The sequence below is a fragment of the Microcaecilia unicolor genome, chromosome 7 (assembly GCF_901765095.1).
Source record: "Microcaecilia unicolor chromosome 7, aMicUni1.1, whole genome shotgun sequence".
NCBI lineage: Eukaryota > Metazoa > Chordata > Amphibia > Gymnophiona > Siphonopidae > Microcaecilia > Microcaecilia unicolor.
Window position 1 is genome coordinate 193132549 of NC_044037.1, and position 17129 is coordinate 193149677.

Below are 17129 nucleotides of genomic sequence, written 5' to 3' on the forward strand. Positions count from 1 at the left end.
TCACCTGCCACTGTCAGCAGGACCACCTCCAAGATCATCTTTCCATGGGCTGTTCGGACACATCACTAGAGCTTGCCTCAAGATATGGTAATCACTGTAAGCATTTTGTAAGTGTCTCAGTAGTCCTGTCACGTCATGCTGTACTTTTTCCTATTAGCAGCTTAGATAGTGTTTTTGGTACTCAATTGAAGACTTCAGACTCAGGTCAGAGTATGTTTTGGTCAAAACCAAGTAGTTTGATTTCACAGAAACTATTTTCCAGATGATGTGATCGAGTAAAAAAACACCCCCGGCAGCTTTAAGAAGTGTATTCTGTGTAATAGGACCATATCCATCACAGATATCGTAATTGGTGGCAGGAACCTGACCATGATCTCTCTTGTTGTAACTTGTGTGTTCGGGGATGTCCAAAAGGTTTTCATGGTTCAAGATAAGCAGTGGAAATAGGGTTTTGGTGCTGAGAAGTCCAGTTCATTGACTTCAGCATCAGAAGTATTGGTCTCAGTAGGTTTCAGAGCTGCTGTGGATGCATCAGCAGTGAGAGTGCATTGTACTTCCCTTGACATTGAGCATCGATATAGGCCATCGGAATCAGTTACCCAGACACTCAAGTGGAGGCCAGAATACATAGATGTTGCACCTCATCAAAGTGTGGTGTTGAGACCACTGATGCACCAAGGTCAGTGTTGATGCAGCAAAATATCCAATCAGTCCTCAAAACTCATGTACTGCTTGACCTTGGAGGGCCTCGGAGTCTATATCTGCTACACTGTCCAGTATGTTGGGGAAGGAAGCTTTACCAAGGCATTGGAGATCCGTGCTATTTTGATGTCCAAGGCCTGACATGGGAGTCGCTAGATCAGCTGAGACAGGTAGAGACCCAGACTTATCTGGAGTATTTTTCAGGGTCTGACTTTGAGCACCCCTGAAATTCTGATTTATGAGCCAGATACATTCTTTGAATAGGGTTCAACTAGCTTATAATACCTGTCTTCTCCTTATCCTATATAATAAAACTCACCCTCAACGTTCTGAGGACACTGACGTCAGTGTCACTTCCTTCGGGTTCGAAGGGTTCGTGGTGGTGAAGCCACCGAAATCACTTTCTCTGGCCCCGCCCTCGCGTCAAACGTGATGACGTCGAGGGCGGAGCAATGGTGTCACAGAGCGAGGGCAGAGCAATGGAGTCAGTGGCTTCACGACTCAGGAGATGAAGGTGGCGTGCGTTGACGAGGTGCGGAGCAATGGCGGTCAGTGGCTTCACAACACCGAAGGGGTGGGTAGGGAGGGGGGTTCGAGAGGAAAACCTTGCTAGCGCCCGTTTCATTTGCTCCAGAAACGGGCATGTTTTACTAGTGAAAGAATAAAATCCCTAGCCTAGCTATGGATATGGAACTATTTAATCCATTTTTGTGAGGGGAAATAGCTGAGGCCATTCCTTTTTAATTTAGAGACAGAGGAGAAGCCCATGACAGAAACATTGGACCTGTCCAAGGAAGCTGAGACATTGCCTATAGAATCCTCAAGGATGTACAGATGAGAATGTGGGAGATCCTTTCTCTAGTGCTTAAAAACATGAGGGTCCAGAAGGCTCCTGGATTTGAAAATCAGCTTCCTCACCATTCTATGTTGGTCAAATCTACTTTCAAAAGGACCTCAAGTTCCAAGACTCATCCCTCAGTGCCCCTGAGGAGAGAAGGTTGGACACTGCAATATTTTGGAAGAGAAGTTTTTCAAAAGCTATGCTTATTTCCCCACATAACTTCTTACCAGCTGTTTATGGGCAAAAACTTGTGAAACATTGCTTGCAGTGTAGTAGGAGTTTGCAGATGTTCTACCTCGGAATACTGAGCAACTCCATTTGCTAGTGGGCAAAGGGAAGGAGTGTGGTAAATACATGGTCCAAGCAAGCTAAGATATTTTCAATGCGGTATCAAGAGCTTTTGAGATGGGTATTAGCTCCCACAGACTTGCCTGGCTCCAGATTTCAGACCTCCAGTATGATATGCAATAAAAGCTTACTGACATGCCAGGCCATGAAAAGAATCTCTTCAGAGACAAGATATAGAAAACTGTTACTTTTTATGAAGCACAAACCCTCCCTCTAGGCCCACTTCTGACCTGGTCTCCTCTTCAGGAGGAATCAGAGTGGAGGTTGAAGGGGATTCTGTTACTCTGAGGCACAGATATCCTCCTTTCCTTTGCTCTTACCAGTCAAGATAGGGATATTGCTTTCATCCCAGACAGCAGAGAACCCCCACCCCCACCCCCCAAAAAAAACCCAACCAGCCCAGCAGTTAAGCCAGGAGCAATTTTGACTTCCTCCAGAGAACATAACTACTGCCATTACAGAGGAGACTTTTTTCACAAACTATTAGTTTCTTAAAATCTCCAATTAGTAGGTTCTAAAAATCATCCAGCTAGGATACAGTCTTCATCTATTCAAAACAGTTCCAAATTGCCTATTGAGATCATCATGGTCAAGCTTTCAACATCAGGAAATACTTAGCCAAGGCACCTTTCTTCCCTTTTTAAAAGTATTGCAGTCAGACCTGCTCTACCGGAGCAAAGACGGCAGAGATTTTGTTCCAAATATTTATCGATCCCCAAAAAAAGATGAGGGGCTTCTGTCCCATCCTTAGACCTAAGTCGCTGAACAAATTTCTAATAAGATAAAAGCTCAGGATGGTTTCCCTAGGCACCCTAATTCTCATTCCTCAAAGAGAAGATTGGTTTTATGTTCTCAGAATTTAAATGGCACACTCAAATAGAGATACATCCAAGTCACGAGGTATCTCAGATTCATCATAAGGAAACATTACCAGTACCACAAATTACATTTTGGCGCCTCTCCAGCTTCTCAGGTATTCACAGAATGCCTTGCGGTCACAGCAGCATATCGGTGCACACTGGTAATTCATGTGTTTCCTTATTTGAACGTTTGGCTGGTAAAGAGTATATCTTGGAAAGAAGCAGAAGGGTCAGAGTGCACAGCATCTGGATGCTGGAGTTGACTAGGTTTTATCATAACCCCAAATCTTAACTAAAACTATCATTGCAATTGGAGTTCATAGGAGCTCTGTTAGACACAATTCAGGCAGAAGCCTCTCTATCTCAACAAAGGATCACCATCTAGTGTTCATAGTAGTAGAAATCTAAAGAAGTCAGCAGATGGCACCATGGAACATGTCACTTTTCAGAACAAGAAGGTACCTCAGTTCAAGGATAGTGACACACAGCAAACCAGCCTCTGATGGCTCCCTCCTGGATTGATGAGAGAATCTTGTATCTTCTAATTACCCTTACAGTGAAAAGTGTTCTCAGACTGAGGATCTGGGAACTCTGGTTCGCATTGGTTCACATTAGCTGAGACAAATGTGTTTCCTCTTCTTCTGGAACTTTCAGTTAGAATATCCATAAAACTGAGGCATTCTCCATCACTGATTGTTGAAGATATAATAGAGTTCTTCGATCTTGCATAGAGTCCCTTGCCCTCATAGCTTGTATGTTGAGAGGGGTAACTACAGCTTCTTTTGAATTTGTCTGCTAGTATTCTGCAGATGTTGCTGGCTGCCAGGAGAGATTCCACTAGGTGGTTCTGAAGTTTGTGGAAGAGGTTTGCTGTCTGGTGTGATGGAAGGGTCTGTCCCACATAAAATCCACTTGAATACCTTCTACATTTGTGTGAGATGGGTTTAAAAACTAACCTTGTTAGAGTATACCTTAATGGAATTGATGTTTCACCACCACTATCTGAAAAGGAACCCCCAACTCTGTACAGCATTTATTTGGGACTCTTTCTGTTGAACCCTTCCATGGTGCCATGGGACTTCAGCATGGTACTAACCCATAAAGTGAAAGCTCCCTTCAAGCCGCTTGATACTTGTGATCTGAAGTACCTTACCTGGAAGGTCCTGCTTTTGTGATGGTGACTCCAGATACAGAATAAGTGAATTCCAGGCTCTAATAACTAATCCACCTTACGCTGAGTAGGCAATTGTACAACTGGGTGCCTTCATTTAGGCACCCTGATTCTACTTGGTGAGAGCCTATTCTATAACAGCATCTGGGTGCCCAGAATCTGATATCAAATACTGGGTTAACCTTACAATTATACACCTGCAGTACACCAGATATAGACCTGGCATAACTGCAGGCACCTAAATGCAGCAGGAGCATACATAACTTACAATGAGTTATGCTCCCCATATGTCCACTTATGTGTATCCTAACAACGGTGGCCAGTCCACTGGCAAAAACCTAAATAGTAGCAACATTCCATGCTACCAATCCCAGAGCAAGCAGTGGCCTCCCCTATGTCTGTCTCAATAGCAGACCTCGCAGCAGTATTCTATATTGTTTGATGAAGTGCATTCAAAAATACAGGATACTGTGTAATACAGGATTGCTGTGCAATGGTCACACGTTCATAGAGTTATCCCTTTATTGATAATATTGCATTGGCTTCCTCTACAAGCTCAAAGTATTTTTAAAATGTGTACTCTAGTTCTTAAAATCATTTATGGTTTAGCACCAGAGTACACAACTTCATTGATATTATTCTCAGCTTCAAGTAAGATCCTACAAAATCAGGGCCAATTGATCTCATTCTATCAGCTAAAGGTATAAAATATAAAACAGTTTGTCGTAACATTCCAGTATCAAGTCGCAACTCGAATTCTTTATTATCAAAAATGAGTTTGAAAACTAATTATGTAACTTCTGTGGTAAACCTGAAAACTTTTAATGTTTTTAATTTAAACAATTTTTAAATAAGTAGAATATTGGCCATTGGTTTCATTTAATTTTGTGATGTAAGTTTCTAGATATGACTAGCTTCTTTTGTTGTAAACCATATTGATCCTTATTTGGTTAATATGTGGAGTATAAGCTTTTATTTTGTTTTGTAACAGAACATAAGAAGTACCATGTCAAACCGTATAGCTCAGAACGGTTTACAGATCAATATAAACAACAATATTTTTACTTAGCAAATATATGTAATTAATCTATCTAACATTTTAAGTATTTATTGAACAGACAAGTTTTTAACTGCGTACGGAATTCTGTTCTAATCAAAGCTCAGTTGGAAGTGAGTTCTAGTATCTTACGGCAACAAACCTAAATGTAAAATGAGTTTTAAACAATGAGTAACACAATATAGAAGCTTATTCTTATCGATCGTCATTCCAGTAGAGAAGCTAAGTGAAATAAATAGGACACATTCAATTCTTGAGCATTCTGTAATTTTATGTATGCAATGGGCACATAGATGCAAGCACCCAGTTTATAAGAATGTTCCTTTAAGTTCTTCAACAACAGGGTGGTTCTGCACACTCATTCTAAGTGCCTTCCTAAGGTGATGCCTGATTTTTCACCTTAGTCTGTGGAAAATTATTTTTTTCCCAGGACTCGTGACCACAAAGATGAGAGAGCGCACTGTACACATTGGATTGAAGGAGATCCTTACCCATCTGTATGGAACAGACTAATGCCTATGTTTACTAAGGTGCGCTATAGGTGCATTAGCGTTTTTAATGCACGTAAATGGTTTACGTGCCCTTTGTAACCAGGTCCCCCTTCCAGGTGGGAGCCAGGGTGGACCCTGCTTAGCTTCCACTGGCTTCCGTCTGCTTTCCTAGCCAGCCACCGCACTTTCACTTGCTCTCCCTCTCCACCTTGCCAGCTGCTGAGAAAATCAGTCCCACTCCAGCAGAAAGAGCAATCCAAGTTCTTTATTGTTACAGATGTCAGCCTTGTCTAAACACCTCCAATTATCAGCAAACTTTAATCCATTTTCAATTACAGGCTTTTGTTTTAAATTCTCTCTCCCCAAACCTCCAGCCACACTATCTTCACCGCAGATAGTTTTGGAGATTTAGCTGGAACCACCTCCTCTCTCACCTCTTACAGTTTAAGTTCCCCCAAAATGCACATGCCTTTCTGTCTTAAAGCCCTTCCCCCCCTTCCACAGCACTACCTCTTGGGAACAGCCAATATGGTAGCAAGTTGTGCTTTCCAGTTGCTCCCCCACTGCTTTGCTCCCAGCTTCCCCCAACTCCACAACCGGGGCAATGCTGAGGCCACAAAAGCTCTCACCCTGTCTGCACGGGTTAGAGCCAAACCACCCACCTCCATACATTCCCCCTTACCTTCTCCTTCTACCTCTGCTTTATTCCACTCCATCTCCTCCTCCTCCCCAAGCTCCACCAGCTGTTCCCCATCTCCAGGATCAGACCTCATCTCCCAATCAGTCATTCCACCCTCCCCCTCCTGAGAGTTCAGCTGACCCTGCACTGGCTTCTGGGGAGTGTAGTTTTTCTCCTGCATTACAGCTTTCCCTGGCAGTTTGATCCCTAGAGGGCGCCCTGCTCTCCTAGCTGGGCTGAATGACCGGGGATGATGCCGGCTGAAAGAACCACTATCCCCTCTCCCTCGTACCAGCCCTCCAGAGCGCTCACACACCCCCCGGCTCAAACGATTGCCAGTCTTCTCCTGTCCTGTACTGGCAATTCGAGAAAGAACATCCGCGTTTGTCAGAAATTTGCCTGATCTATGCTCCACCTTGAATTGATAGGGCTGTAAAGCCAGATACCACCTTGTGAGACGACCATTACTATTTTTCATCTGGCCTAACCACCTCAAAGGCGCATGATCAGTAACCAGAGTAAATTTACGCCCATCTAAATAGTAATGGCACATCTGCACTGCCCATTTTATCGCTAAACATTCTCTCTCTATGGTCGAGTACCGGACCTCATGGGGGAGCAGTTTCCGGCTCAGATACATCAGGGGATGTTCCTGTCCCTCGTGTACCTGAGACAACACAGCCCCCAAACCTACCCCCGAGGCATCAGCTTGCAGTACAAAGGGCTTATCAAAATCCACGGCTCTCAGCAGGGGTTCCTGACACAGGGCCAATCTCAATTCATTGAACACCCGAAGCCCTCCCTCCTCCCATCGTAGACTGTTGGGGGACCCCTTCTGAAGTTTATTAGTGAGGGGTGTAGCAATGGAGGCAAAGTGGGGTATGAACCTCCTATAGTACCCCACTAGGCCCAAAAAGCTCCTTAACTGTTTCTTATTTTTGGGGCAGGGAAAGTCCCGGATACTCGCTACCTTATCCCAGAGCGGAGTTATCTGACCATTCCCCACCCGGTATCCCAGATATTTAACCTTCTCCTGCCCAAAGCAACACTTTTGAGGGTTCAAAGTCAAACCTGCTTGACGGAAAGCCTCTAATACCGCCCTCACTCTTATCATATGAGAGGGCCAATCCTCACTCTGAATGATAACATCGTCCAGGTAAGCCGCCGCATATTGCTGATGTGGTCTTAAAACCTGATCTAACAACCGCTGGCAGGAAGCTGCTGCGGAATTAAGACCAAACGGCATGCATTTAAATTGATAGAGCCCCATGGGTGTAGAAAAGGCTGTCTTAGGCTTGGCCTCCTGAGTCAGAGGGATCTGCCAATACCCTTTGGTCAAGTCCAGGGTGGACAGATATCGGGCAGTACCCAACCGATCCAATAGTTCATCGATACGTGGCATCGGATAGGCATCAGAATCTGACAGCGCATTAACTTGTCTAAAGTCGATGCAAAACCGCCACGTACCATCGGACTTGGGCACTAACACCACAGGACTCGACCATGGACTGACAGATTCCTCAATGACCCCAAAATCCAGCATCTCCTGTACCTGTCGGACCACCTCTTGTTTCTTTGGGGGTGAGAGACGGTAAGGTCTCTGTCTGACCACCCGGCCTGGCTCCGAGATGATATCATGCATGATAAGGTGGGTTTCCCCTGGGCAAGGAGTCAGGACATCCCGAAACTCCTCCACAAGTGCCTGAACCTCTTTCTGCTGACTCCCTGGCAATGTAGTCGCAATCTGCGGTTCTCCTGCCTTAAATATCTCCGTGATCTGTGGTCCTAATTCTTCCTCAGCTTCTATCCTAGACTGACCAAATAGTCCCCTTCTCTCCTGCCAAGGTTTAAGCACATTAATATGATAGGTCTGCCCCCGGCCTTGCTCATTCCTTACTAAGTAGGTGACTGGACCTAACTTCTTTTCTATGACAGCAGGACCCCTCCAGCGTCCCGTGAACTTATGAGGTGAGTCTGAAACCATGATCAAGACTTTGTCCCCCACCTCCAATGCCCTCTCCTCCCCTTTCCGGTCATAATAGGCTTTCTGATAATCCTGACTCCTCTCCCAGTGTTGCTGAGCCCCGCGGCTCAATTTATGCAACCGTTCCTTCAGCTTCACTAGATAGTTCACTACATCCCGATCCTCCTCTTCCGGAGGAACCCACTGCTCCCTTAACACATCCAACACTCCCCGGGGTGATCTCCCATACATCAATTCAAATGGTGATACACCCAGAGAGGCCTGAACATTCTCCCTACACACATACAAAACAAATGGTAACAATAGATCCCATTCCTCATGGGAGGAACCTAACCCTTTCCTCAACAACATTTTCAAGGTTTTATTGAATCTCTCCACCAGGCCATTAGTCTGAGGATGGTAAGCTGCGGTCCGAATATGCTGTATCCCGAAAGCCTCCCAAACCTGGGCCAGGGTTCGTGACATGAAATTGGTCCCCCGGTCGGTAATCATTTCCCTAGGAAACCCCACCTCACAAAAGATCCGAATTAGCTGGGCCGCAATAACTTTCGCTGAGGTGGTACGAAGCGGCACGGCCCAGGGATACCTTGTGGCCATATCCATGATCACTAGAATATAGGAATACCCCCTTCGGGACTTATCAATGGGCCCGATCATATCCATTGCCATACGGGTAATAGGAGTCCCTATACGGGGAAGGGGTCGTAGGGGCACTCTGTTCAGTGTTTGCTCTGATACCCTCTGACACTGACTACAGGAGCTGCAAAATTGTTCCACCTCTTTATACACCCCGGGCCAGTAAAATCTGTTTAATACCTGCCGGAGAGTATTCTGAGCCCCCTTGTGACCCCCTAAGATATGATCATGAGATACCCGTAACACCAGGTCCCTAAACCCCCTCGGTACTACTAACTGTTTCTGAGGTTCCTTCCCCCCTGCTAAACAGGACAGCCGATATAGCAACCCCTTGTCACTAACAAACCGAGGGAAGCTGGTTTCTCCCTCTTGATCTACCCGCTCCCACGCATACTGCAATGTCTGGTCATCTTTTTGCTCTTTGGAAAAATCAGGGAATCTCTCTAACACCTGTTCCGTATCCCCTGGGAACCTCCCCTGATGAAGGAGCTCTTGACAATGCTGCCGCCTTTGCTCCTGACCTCGTTTCTTTTGCTGAGAGCCTTTCCTGGTCTTCCCCGGCCGCCCCATAACCTCTCCCTGGAATGGAAATACTTGTGCCAGGGACAGTTCCTGCTCCTTTTCCTGCCTCTCCTGGGCCCGGGTAGATACCAAGGCTTGCTTACCACCAAGGCAGTATGTGAATGGAGCCCAATCCCGTCCTAAAATGAGATCCTGAGGTAGCCTAGGAAGTACAGCCACCCACACCCACTGAAGGCCCTCCTGGTCCTGTATGTCTACTAGCCGGACCGGATACCTTGAGGAGGCCCCGTGTATGCACTGAATAGCCACAGACCGGTCTCTCTTCCTACCCTGCTGACCCCCTTTCCGGGCAATCTGCCCCCACAACTTCTGGGAGCACATTGTCTGGTCCGCTCCTGAGTCTAAAAGTCCTTCCACCGGGACCCCTCCTATCTTAACCCAATGCGTAAACTGGGGTTCCTTAGAGGGGGTTACCTGAGATATGAGCCCCAACTTGGCCCTACAATCCCTCCTCACATGTCCCGACTTCCCACATCGGTAGCACATTCTATCATCCTCCTTAGGACCGTCCTCCCTCCACCCAGATCCTTTGAACATTTTACCCCGACCACCCCGCCAGACCCCCTCTCCCCCCCCTGAGTATTGTGACTCCAGGAAGTATTCAAAGCCTTTGATAGCTTCTTCCAGAGTCTCACATCCCTTCCTGATCAAATTAACCCTGATACTGTCCGGTAGAGCCTCTAAAAACTGCTCCAGCACCAGATCCTGCATCAACTGAGTCACTGCCCTCTTATCAGGCTCTAGCCATTTGGTAGCCAAGTCCATCAGCTTCTGAGCCAAGGCCTTCGGAGTCTCCCCCTCCCTCCACCTCCAACTCCGAAAGCGCCTGCGATAAGTTTGTCTGCTTACCCCATACCGGTCCAAAATAGCCGTTTTCAGCTTCTGATAATCCACCACGTCCCCTGGCAACAGGCTCCGAAAAGCTGCCAGGGCTTCCCCCGACAGGGCAGGAGCCAGTCTAATGGTCCATTGCTCTTGAGGCCATGCAGCCGCCAATGCTACCCTCTCAAAAGTCCCCAGATAATCCTCAATGTCGTCCTGCTCTGTTAATTTGCCCCAAGGCAACCAATTAACTCGTCCAGGCTCCATGCTTCCAGGCACAGCTCCAGTAGCTGTAGCCTCTAACGAAGTACTCTCCTTCCTCGGTAGGGGTACTGCCCGTAACAATTCCTGCACCACCTCCAGCACCGGTTGTATCTGTGCTCGAGAAGCAGCCAAGGAATCCTCTAGAAGTCTCTGAGCCATTTCCTGCTGCTTTTGGAACTGGTGGGCCATAAAAGACAGCAGCTCCTTCGACTCCATGTCGTCTTAGCCACTGGTACCTGTGAGAAAGGGAAAGACAAAGAACACTCTCCAAGTGCGGTATTACCACCACTCTGGCCCTCTATATCCCCCTCCTCCTGGTTACCCGAGTCCCGTATATGCTTACCGGAACTCGGAGTAATACACGCTTCTTTATCCGGCGGGTTGTTCAGATCATCCCACCACGGCCACCACTTTGTAACCAGGTCCCCCTTCCAGGTGGGAGCCAGGGTGGACCCTGCTTAGCTTCCACTGGCTTCCGTCTGCTTTCCTAGCCAGCCACCGCACTTTCACTTGCTCTCCCTCTCCACCTTGCCAGCTGCTGAGAAAATCAGTCCCACTCCAGCAGAAAGAGCAATCCAAGTTCTTTATTGTTACAGATGTCAGCCTTGTCTAAACACCTCCAATTATCAGCAAACTTTAATCCATTTTCAATTACAGGCTTTTGTTTTAAATTCTCTCTCCCCAAACCTCCAGCCACACTATCTTCACCGCAGATAGTTTTGGAGATTTAGCTGGAACCACCTCCTCTCTCACCTCTTACAGTTTAAGTTCCCCCAAAATGCACATGCCTTTCTGTCTTAAAGCCCTTCCCCCCCTTCCACAGCACTACCTCTTGGGAACAGCCAATATGGTAGCAAGTTGTGCTTTCCAGTTGCTCCCCCACTGCTTTGCTCCCAGCTTCCCCCAACTCCACAACCGGGGCAATGCTGAGGCCACAAAAGCTCTCACCCTGTCTGCACGGGTTAGAGCCAAACCACCCACCTCCATACATTCCCCCTTACCTTCTCCTTCTACCTCTGCTTTATTCCACTCCATCTCCTCCTCCTCCCCAAGCTCCACCAGCTGTTCCCCATCTCCAGGATCAGACCTCATCTCCCAATCAGTCATTCCACCCTCCCCCTCCTGAGAGTTCAGCTGACCCTGCACTGGCTTCTGGGGAGTGTAGTTTTTCTCCTGCATTACAGCTTTCCCTGGCAGTTTGATCCCTAGAGGGCGCCCTGCTCTCCTAGCTGGGCTGAATGACCGGGGATGATGCCGGCTGAAAGAACCACTATCCCCTCTCCCTCGTACCAGCCCTCCAGAGTGCTCACACCATAGAAAAGTCCACCCAGTGTTTTTTTTTTTGTTCTTTTTGATCCTAATAGGATGGGGGCTTCTGTCAACAAACACATTCTAATTGTCTAGCAGACCGCACTTCCTTCACTTATACCCAGGCAGATTTGGCTCATGATATGTCACAGCTTACAGTGTCCGAGCTATGGCGGGATCAGTAGCCCACTTAAGGATCAGCCTTCATGGAGAAAATTTGCAGAGCTGCAACATGGACTTCTGTGCATACAGTCACAGCTCACTACTGTTTGTAGGAGGATTCTACTGCTCCCCAGTATCTCTCCACACTCGTCCTTCCCTACTCCCCTTCCCGTGCACTCCGTTCCATGGATAAATCCTTCTTATCTGTTCCCTTCTCCACTACTGCCAACTCCAGACTTCACTCCTTCTGCCTCGCTGCACCCTACGCCTGGAATAAACTTCCTGAGCCCCTACGTCTTGCCCCATCCTTGACCATCTTTAAATCTAGATTGAAAGCCCACCTCTTTAACATTGCTTTTGACTTGTAACCACTCGCCTCCACCTACCCTCCTCTCCTCTTTCCTCTACACATTAATTGATTTACTTGCTTTATTTTTTGTCTATTAGATTGTAAGCTCTTTGAGCAGGGACTGTCTTTCTTCTATGTTTGTGCAGCGCTGCGTACGCTCTGTAGCGCTATAAAAATGCTAAATAGTAGTAGTAGTAGACTCCTGTCATAACAGTAAGTTTGGACATTCAGCTCTCCAGAATCTCTTTGGGATTTAAATCCAGCTCCATCCCCTGAGGCCCATTTCATTTCTGTTCCAGGCTGCCTATCAACAAAAAAAAAAAAAAGAAAAGGCTAGTTGCCACCAAAAAATATATATATTGGTGTCTGTTGGTTGTAACAGTGTTGTTTTTCCTTTTTTTTTCTATTGAAGGCAGTCTAGCTATGGAGTCCCATGATGTAGGACTTTTCTTGTTCTCAGAGAAAACCTTATTACTTACCCGTAAAAGATGTTGTCCATGGACAGCACGATACAGTTCCTCACATACCCACCCACCCACCCACCTACCCAAGGAGTTGTATTCTGCTAAAGCTGAATCAATAGACTGAGGTGGTCCCACAAACAGCAGGCAGGAAGTGGCCCTCCTGCATGGTGAAGTAACTCAAAAGTGTCTGATACTTACTAAGCTTGAGAAGCTTTCCTGTATAAGCTCCCATCGGCTACACGCCCATGCTGTGAGGACTTGTATCCTCCTGTACACAGATAACACCCGCTACAGGCAAGTAACTTGGTTTTAAAAGTGTATCTCCTTTGAAAAGATCATGTTTTTGCCTTCCCTGTTTGTGTGATGGCATATTACCACCTGTTTTATTCTAGTCTATCCATACCCCACCCCCTCTTTTCTCTTTCTCATTCTGCTCTAAACATGGTGGCTGATATTTTCCCTCATTTGCATTCTCCTCATAGCACTAATACAGTGGCTTTGCATCCCAAAACAATCCTGGTCTGTAGCCGTCCTAGCACTAATAATTCAGCCAAGTTGCTGTCTGATCTGGGAATGCATTCCAAGCCTGTATTGTGGTGCTATAGGGTGATACCTCCCTGGAAATACCTTTTAGTATTGATTTTAAGTGGTAGATGGCAGTGTATTTTGAAGTTTGTGATGTTTAACATTCTCACTGTGCCTTCAGTTTGCAGAGTGGTGCATTGACTATGGGCAGCATGGATGCCGGATTGCAGACACTCCCTTCTCTCTCTTTGAAGGTACATTGTAACAAACAGGGAGGGGACTTAGCAAAGAATAAAGTAATCACCACAGCTAACTGATTATTTATAAGCAGTGATCAGTGACTCCGAAGCTCTCCTTCTCATCTCTTCCAGCTGGTTTGTATTCTCTTGAGAAACAAGCAGATGACTTCTGTAATAGTCACTTGAACTCTGAGAAAGGGGTGAGCTAAATTCAGACCCCAGTAGAGCAGAACTTAATCTTTGTGTGGCTGTGACCCCATAGTAACAGCCAAATAAAATTGTGTGACCCCCTGGAAGTTCAAAATAATTATGCACTGTGGAGAACTTACTACTACTACTTAACATTTCTAGAGCGCTACTAGGGTTACGCAGCGCTGTACAAAATAAACAAAGAAGGACGGTCCCTGCTCAAAGGAGCTTACAATCTAAGTAACGAAATGTCAAGTTGGGCAGTCTAGGTTTTCTGGGCAGAGGTGTAGAGGTTAGGTGCCGAAGGCGACATTGAAGAGGTGGGCTTTAAGCAGAGATTTGAAGATGGACAGGGAGGGGGCCTGGCGTATGGGCTCGGGGAGTTTGTTCCACGCGTGGGGTGAGGCCAGGCAAAAAGGGCGGAGTCTGGAGTTGGTGGTGGTGGAGAAGGGTACTGAAAGGAGGGATTTGTCTTGAGAGCGGAGGGTACGGGTAGGAACGTAAGGGGAGATGAGGGTTGAGAGGTAAAGAGGGGCTGCAGATCGAGTACATTTGTAGGTTAGTAGCAGAAGCTTGAATTGAATGCGGTACCTGATCGGAAGCCAATGAAGTGACTTGAGGAGAGGGGTGGTATGAGTGTATCGGTTCAGGCGGAATATAAGACGTGCGGCAGAGTTCTGAACGGACTGAAGGGGGGATAAGTGGCTAAGTGGGAGACCAGTGAGGAGCAGGTTGCAGTAGTCAAGGCGAGAGGTAACAAGGGAGTGGATGAGAGTTCAGGTGGTGTGCTCAGAGAGGAAAGGGCGGATTTTGCTAATGTTATAGAGGAAGAAGCGACAGGTCTTGGCTATCTGCTGGATGTGCGCAGAGAAGGAGAGGGAGGAGTCGAAGATGACACCGAGGTTGCGGGCAGAAGAGACCGGGATAATGAGGGTGTTGTCAACCGAAATAGAGAGTGGAGGTAGAGGAGAAGTGGGTTTGGGTGGGAAGACAAGAAGTTCGGTCTTGGCCATGTTCAGTTTCAGGTGGCGGTTGGACATCCAGGCAGCAACGTCGGATAAGCAGGCCGATACTTTGGCCTGGGTTTCCGCAGTGATGTCAGGTGTGGAGAGATAAAGCTGGGTGTCGTCAGCATAAAGGTGATACTGGAAGCCATGAGATGAGATCAGGGAGCCCAGGGAAGAGGTGTAGATAGAGAAAAGAAGGGGTCCAAGGACAGAACCCTGAGGGACTCCAACAGAGAGCGGGATAGGGGTGGAGGAAGAACCATGAGAGTGTACTCTGAAGGTACGATGGGAGAGATAAGAGGAGAACCAGGAGAGGACAGAGCCCTGGAACCCAAAAGAGGACAGTGTGTCCAGAAGTAAGTTGTGATTGACAGTGTCAATCCACCCAAGCTGTGACCCTAAATGTGGGTTTTATGACCCTTGTAACATATGCTTAGTTAGAAGATCAGGATTTCATAGTCTGTTTGTATTCTCATTCTTGCTGGAACAGAATGCAAATGATAATATATTTTTGGAATGTGACTCTTGGCAGAGGTTTTAAATTTATAACTAGGCATATGTTGTTTTTTTTTTTTATTGCCACAGGTATGGCTGGAACAATCTATTTTTTGGCTGATCTACTGGAGCCAACCAAGGCCAAATTCCCAGCATTTGAACTTTGAGAAGACACAAGGAGTATATAAAGTGCTACACCACAGCATTGGTACTATTGCAGTTTCTTTTCTTTTTGTCTTTAGCTGGTGGCTTGCAGGTACTTGGTCCTCCTGCTCTATTTTCTACTGAGGAATTAACACATTCTGAAAGCAAGATAAGGATTCTATAGGACTTAGCATAAATGCAGAAGGTGATCAAGAATCCTGTAAAGAGCTCACAGAGATATGTCATTAACAACTGCTTGAAAATATTTTTGTGCCACAAAGCAATAGCAAAAGGTCAAGGCAGCATGGTTATTTTTATCTGTGGCTTTTTCTAGCTTTTTTTTTTTTGAGAATGCTTCTTTACAGCATTGTTAACATGCCATGGAACAGTAGTGTCTTTGTTTTAAGAAACTTTTCAAGTTTTTGTTCTGAATCTATTAGGGTATCGGTTCAGAGCCCGGTTTATAGTTTACTTCAGTCTTCATTTAAATAAACTGATTGTTGAATGGGGACACAGCAGAGCTGAGTTCCTGTGACTGAAATTCTGTGTCGGGCTTTTGGAAGAAGTTTTGGGAGAGCCTGTAGGTGGCAGCAACTCGGATCCATTCCGCACCAGTAATTGTAGGCCTCTTTTACAAAGCTGCGCTACCGATTCCCAGTGCGGCAAATGAGAGGAAGCCCATTCAGTTCCTGTGGGCTTCTTATTTGCTGCGTAGGAATAAGTAGTATGGTTTTGTAAAAGAAGCCCCCTATGCTAAAGTTGCAGAGGGACAAACCTTTTCACCCATGCCCACCTATATCTGCTAAACATAGAAAAATGTATTCAGATAAAGACCATTTGGTCTATCCAGTCTGCCCATCTATGCCATAGGATCCATTCCATCCCCACAATTGATCTCTTCCATCCCCCCACTCGTACCCACAAGAGTCAATGCTGTTGTTTACTTGCTCACAACCCTCCATTTCCTACCAACCTCAACAGCCTGCTGTGCTTTTTTGGATGGTATTCACTATTCAACTAATGAGTGTTCCAAGCATCAGTCTGGTGCTCTGGCTGCCTCTCTGAGCATTCCATGCCTCATTCTGGCACTCCAGTTGCATCTCTCCAAACATTTCAAGTTTCATTCTGGTGCTCCAGTTGCCCTCTCAGTGCATTCCAAGCCTCATTCTGGAGTTTGACTACACTCCTGCAGGAATCCCATGGCAGCTTCTTCCATACTCAACGGGAATCCTATGGGATTCCTGCAGTGCCCATTCCCATGCAGCTCTCTGGTGCTAGATCTTTTTATTTTAGGGCCCATATATAGAATCTCCCCCTAAGCGCTAATATTCAGCAGAGATGGCCTGCTTATCTTATGCTGAATATTAGCGCTTAGCTGGTTAAATGCTATTTAACTGGCCAGGAACCATTCCTGGCCAGTTAAATAGTGCTGAATATCGGCCGGTTTAAGTTTATAAAATAAACCTTAAGTGACTGCACAACCGTACAATAAATGATTTGAAAATACAAGCCTAATTTAACCAAACAAAATTCTCCAAACTTGCAAAATTTTATGCAAAAACACTAACAAATTGTCAGAAAATGTTTACTAAATCATGCCCTGAGAGTTGTGTTTTGCTTACACATAATTGTCTCAGCTGCAAAAAATGATTAGCTAACTTGCTACAAGTATACCAGATAATTGCAAAACTAATGAACTCCTAGCAGAGAGCAAGGTTCCTAGGCTGATAATATTAGGAAGCATTTAGGATAACCACATATGCCCAGGGCCATATTCCGGCTTTTTCTTTTCCTTGGTCGTAATTTAGCT

General features: G+C 46.1%; 1 protein-coding gene across 4 annotated transcripts in view; it reads left to right on the forward strand.

Annotated features, from left to right (window-relative positions):
* The window catches only part of LANCL1 (LanC like 1), a 37577-nt gene extending 22193 nt beyond the window's left edge, over positions 1 to 15384 (forward strand). For all 4 annotated transcript variants that reach the window (XM_030209033.1, XM_030209036.1, XM_030209035.1 and 1 more), the window contains exons 9-10: positions 13427 to 13499; positions 15266 to 15384. In XM_030209033.1, the coding sequence (XP_030064893.1) occupies positions 13427 to 13499; positions 15266 to 15342 (150 nt within the window). In that variant the 3' untranslated portion in view covers positions 15343 to 15384. The remainder of the gene's footprint in view (positions 1 to 13426; positions 13500 to 15265) is intronic.
* The last annotated feature ends 1745 nt before the right edge of the window (positions 15385 to 17129 follow it).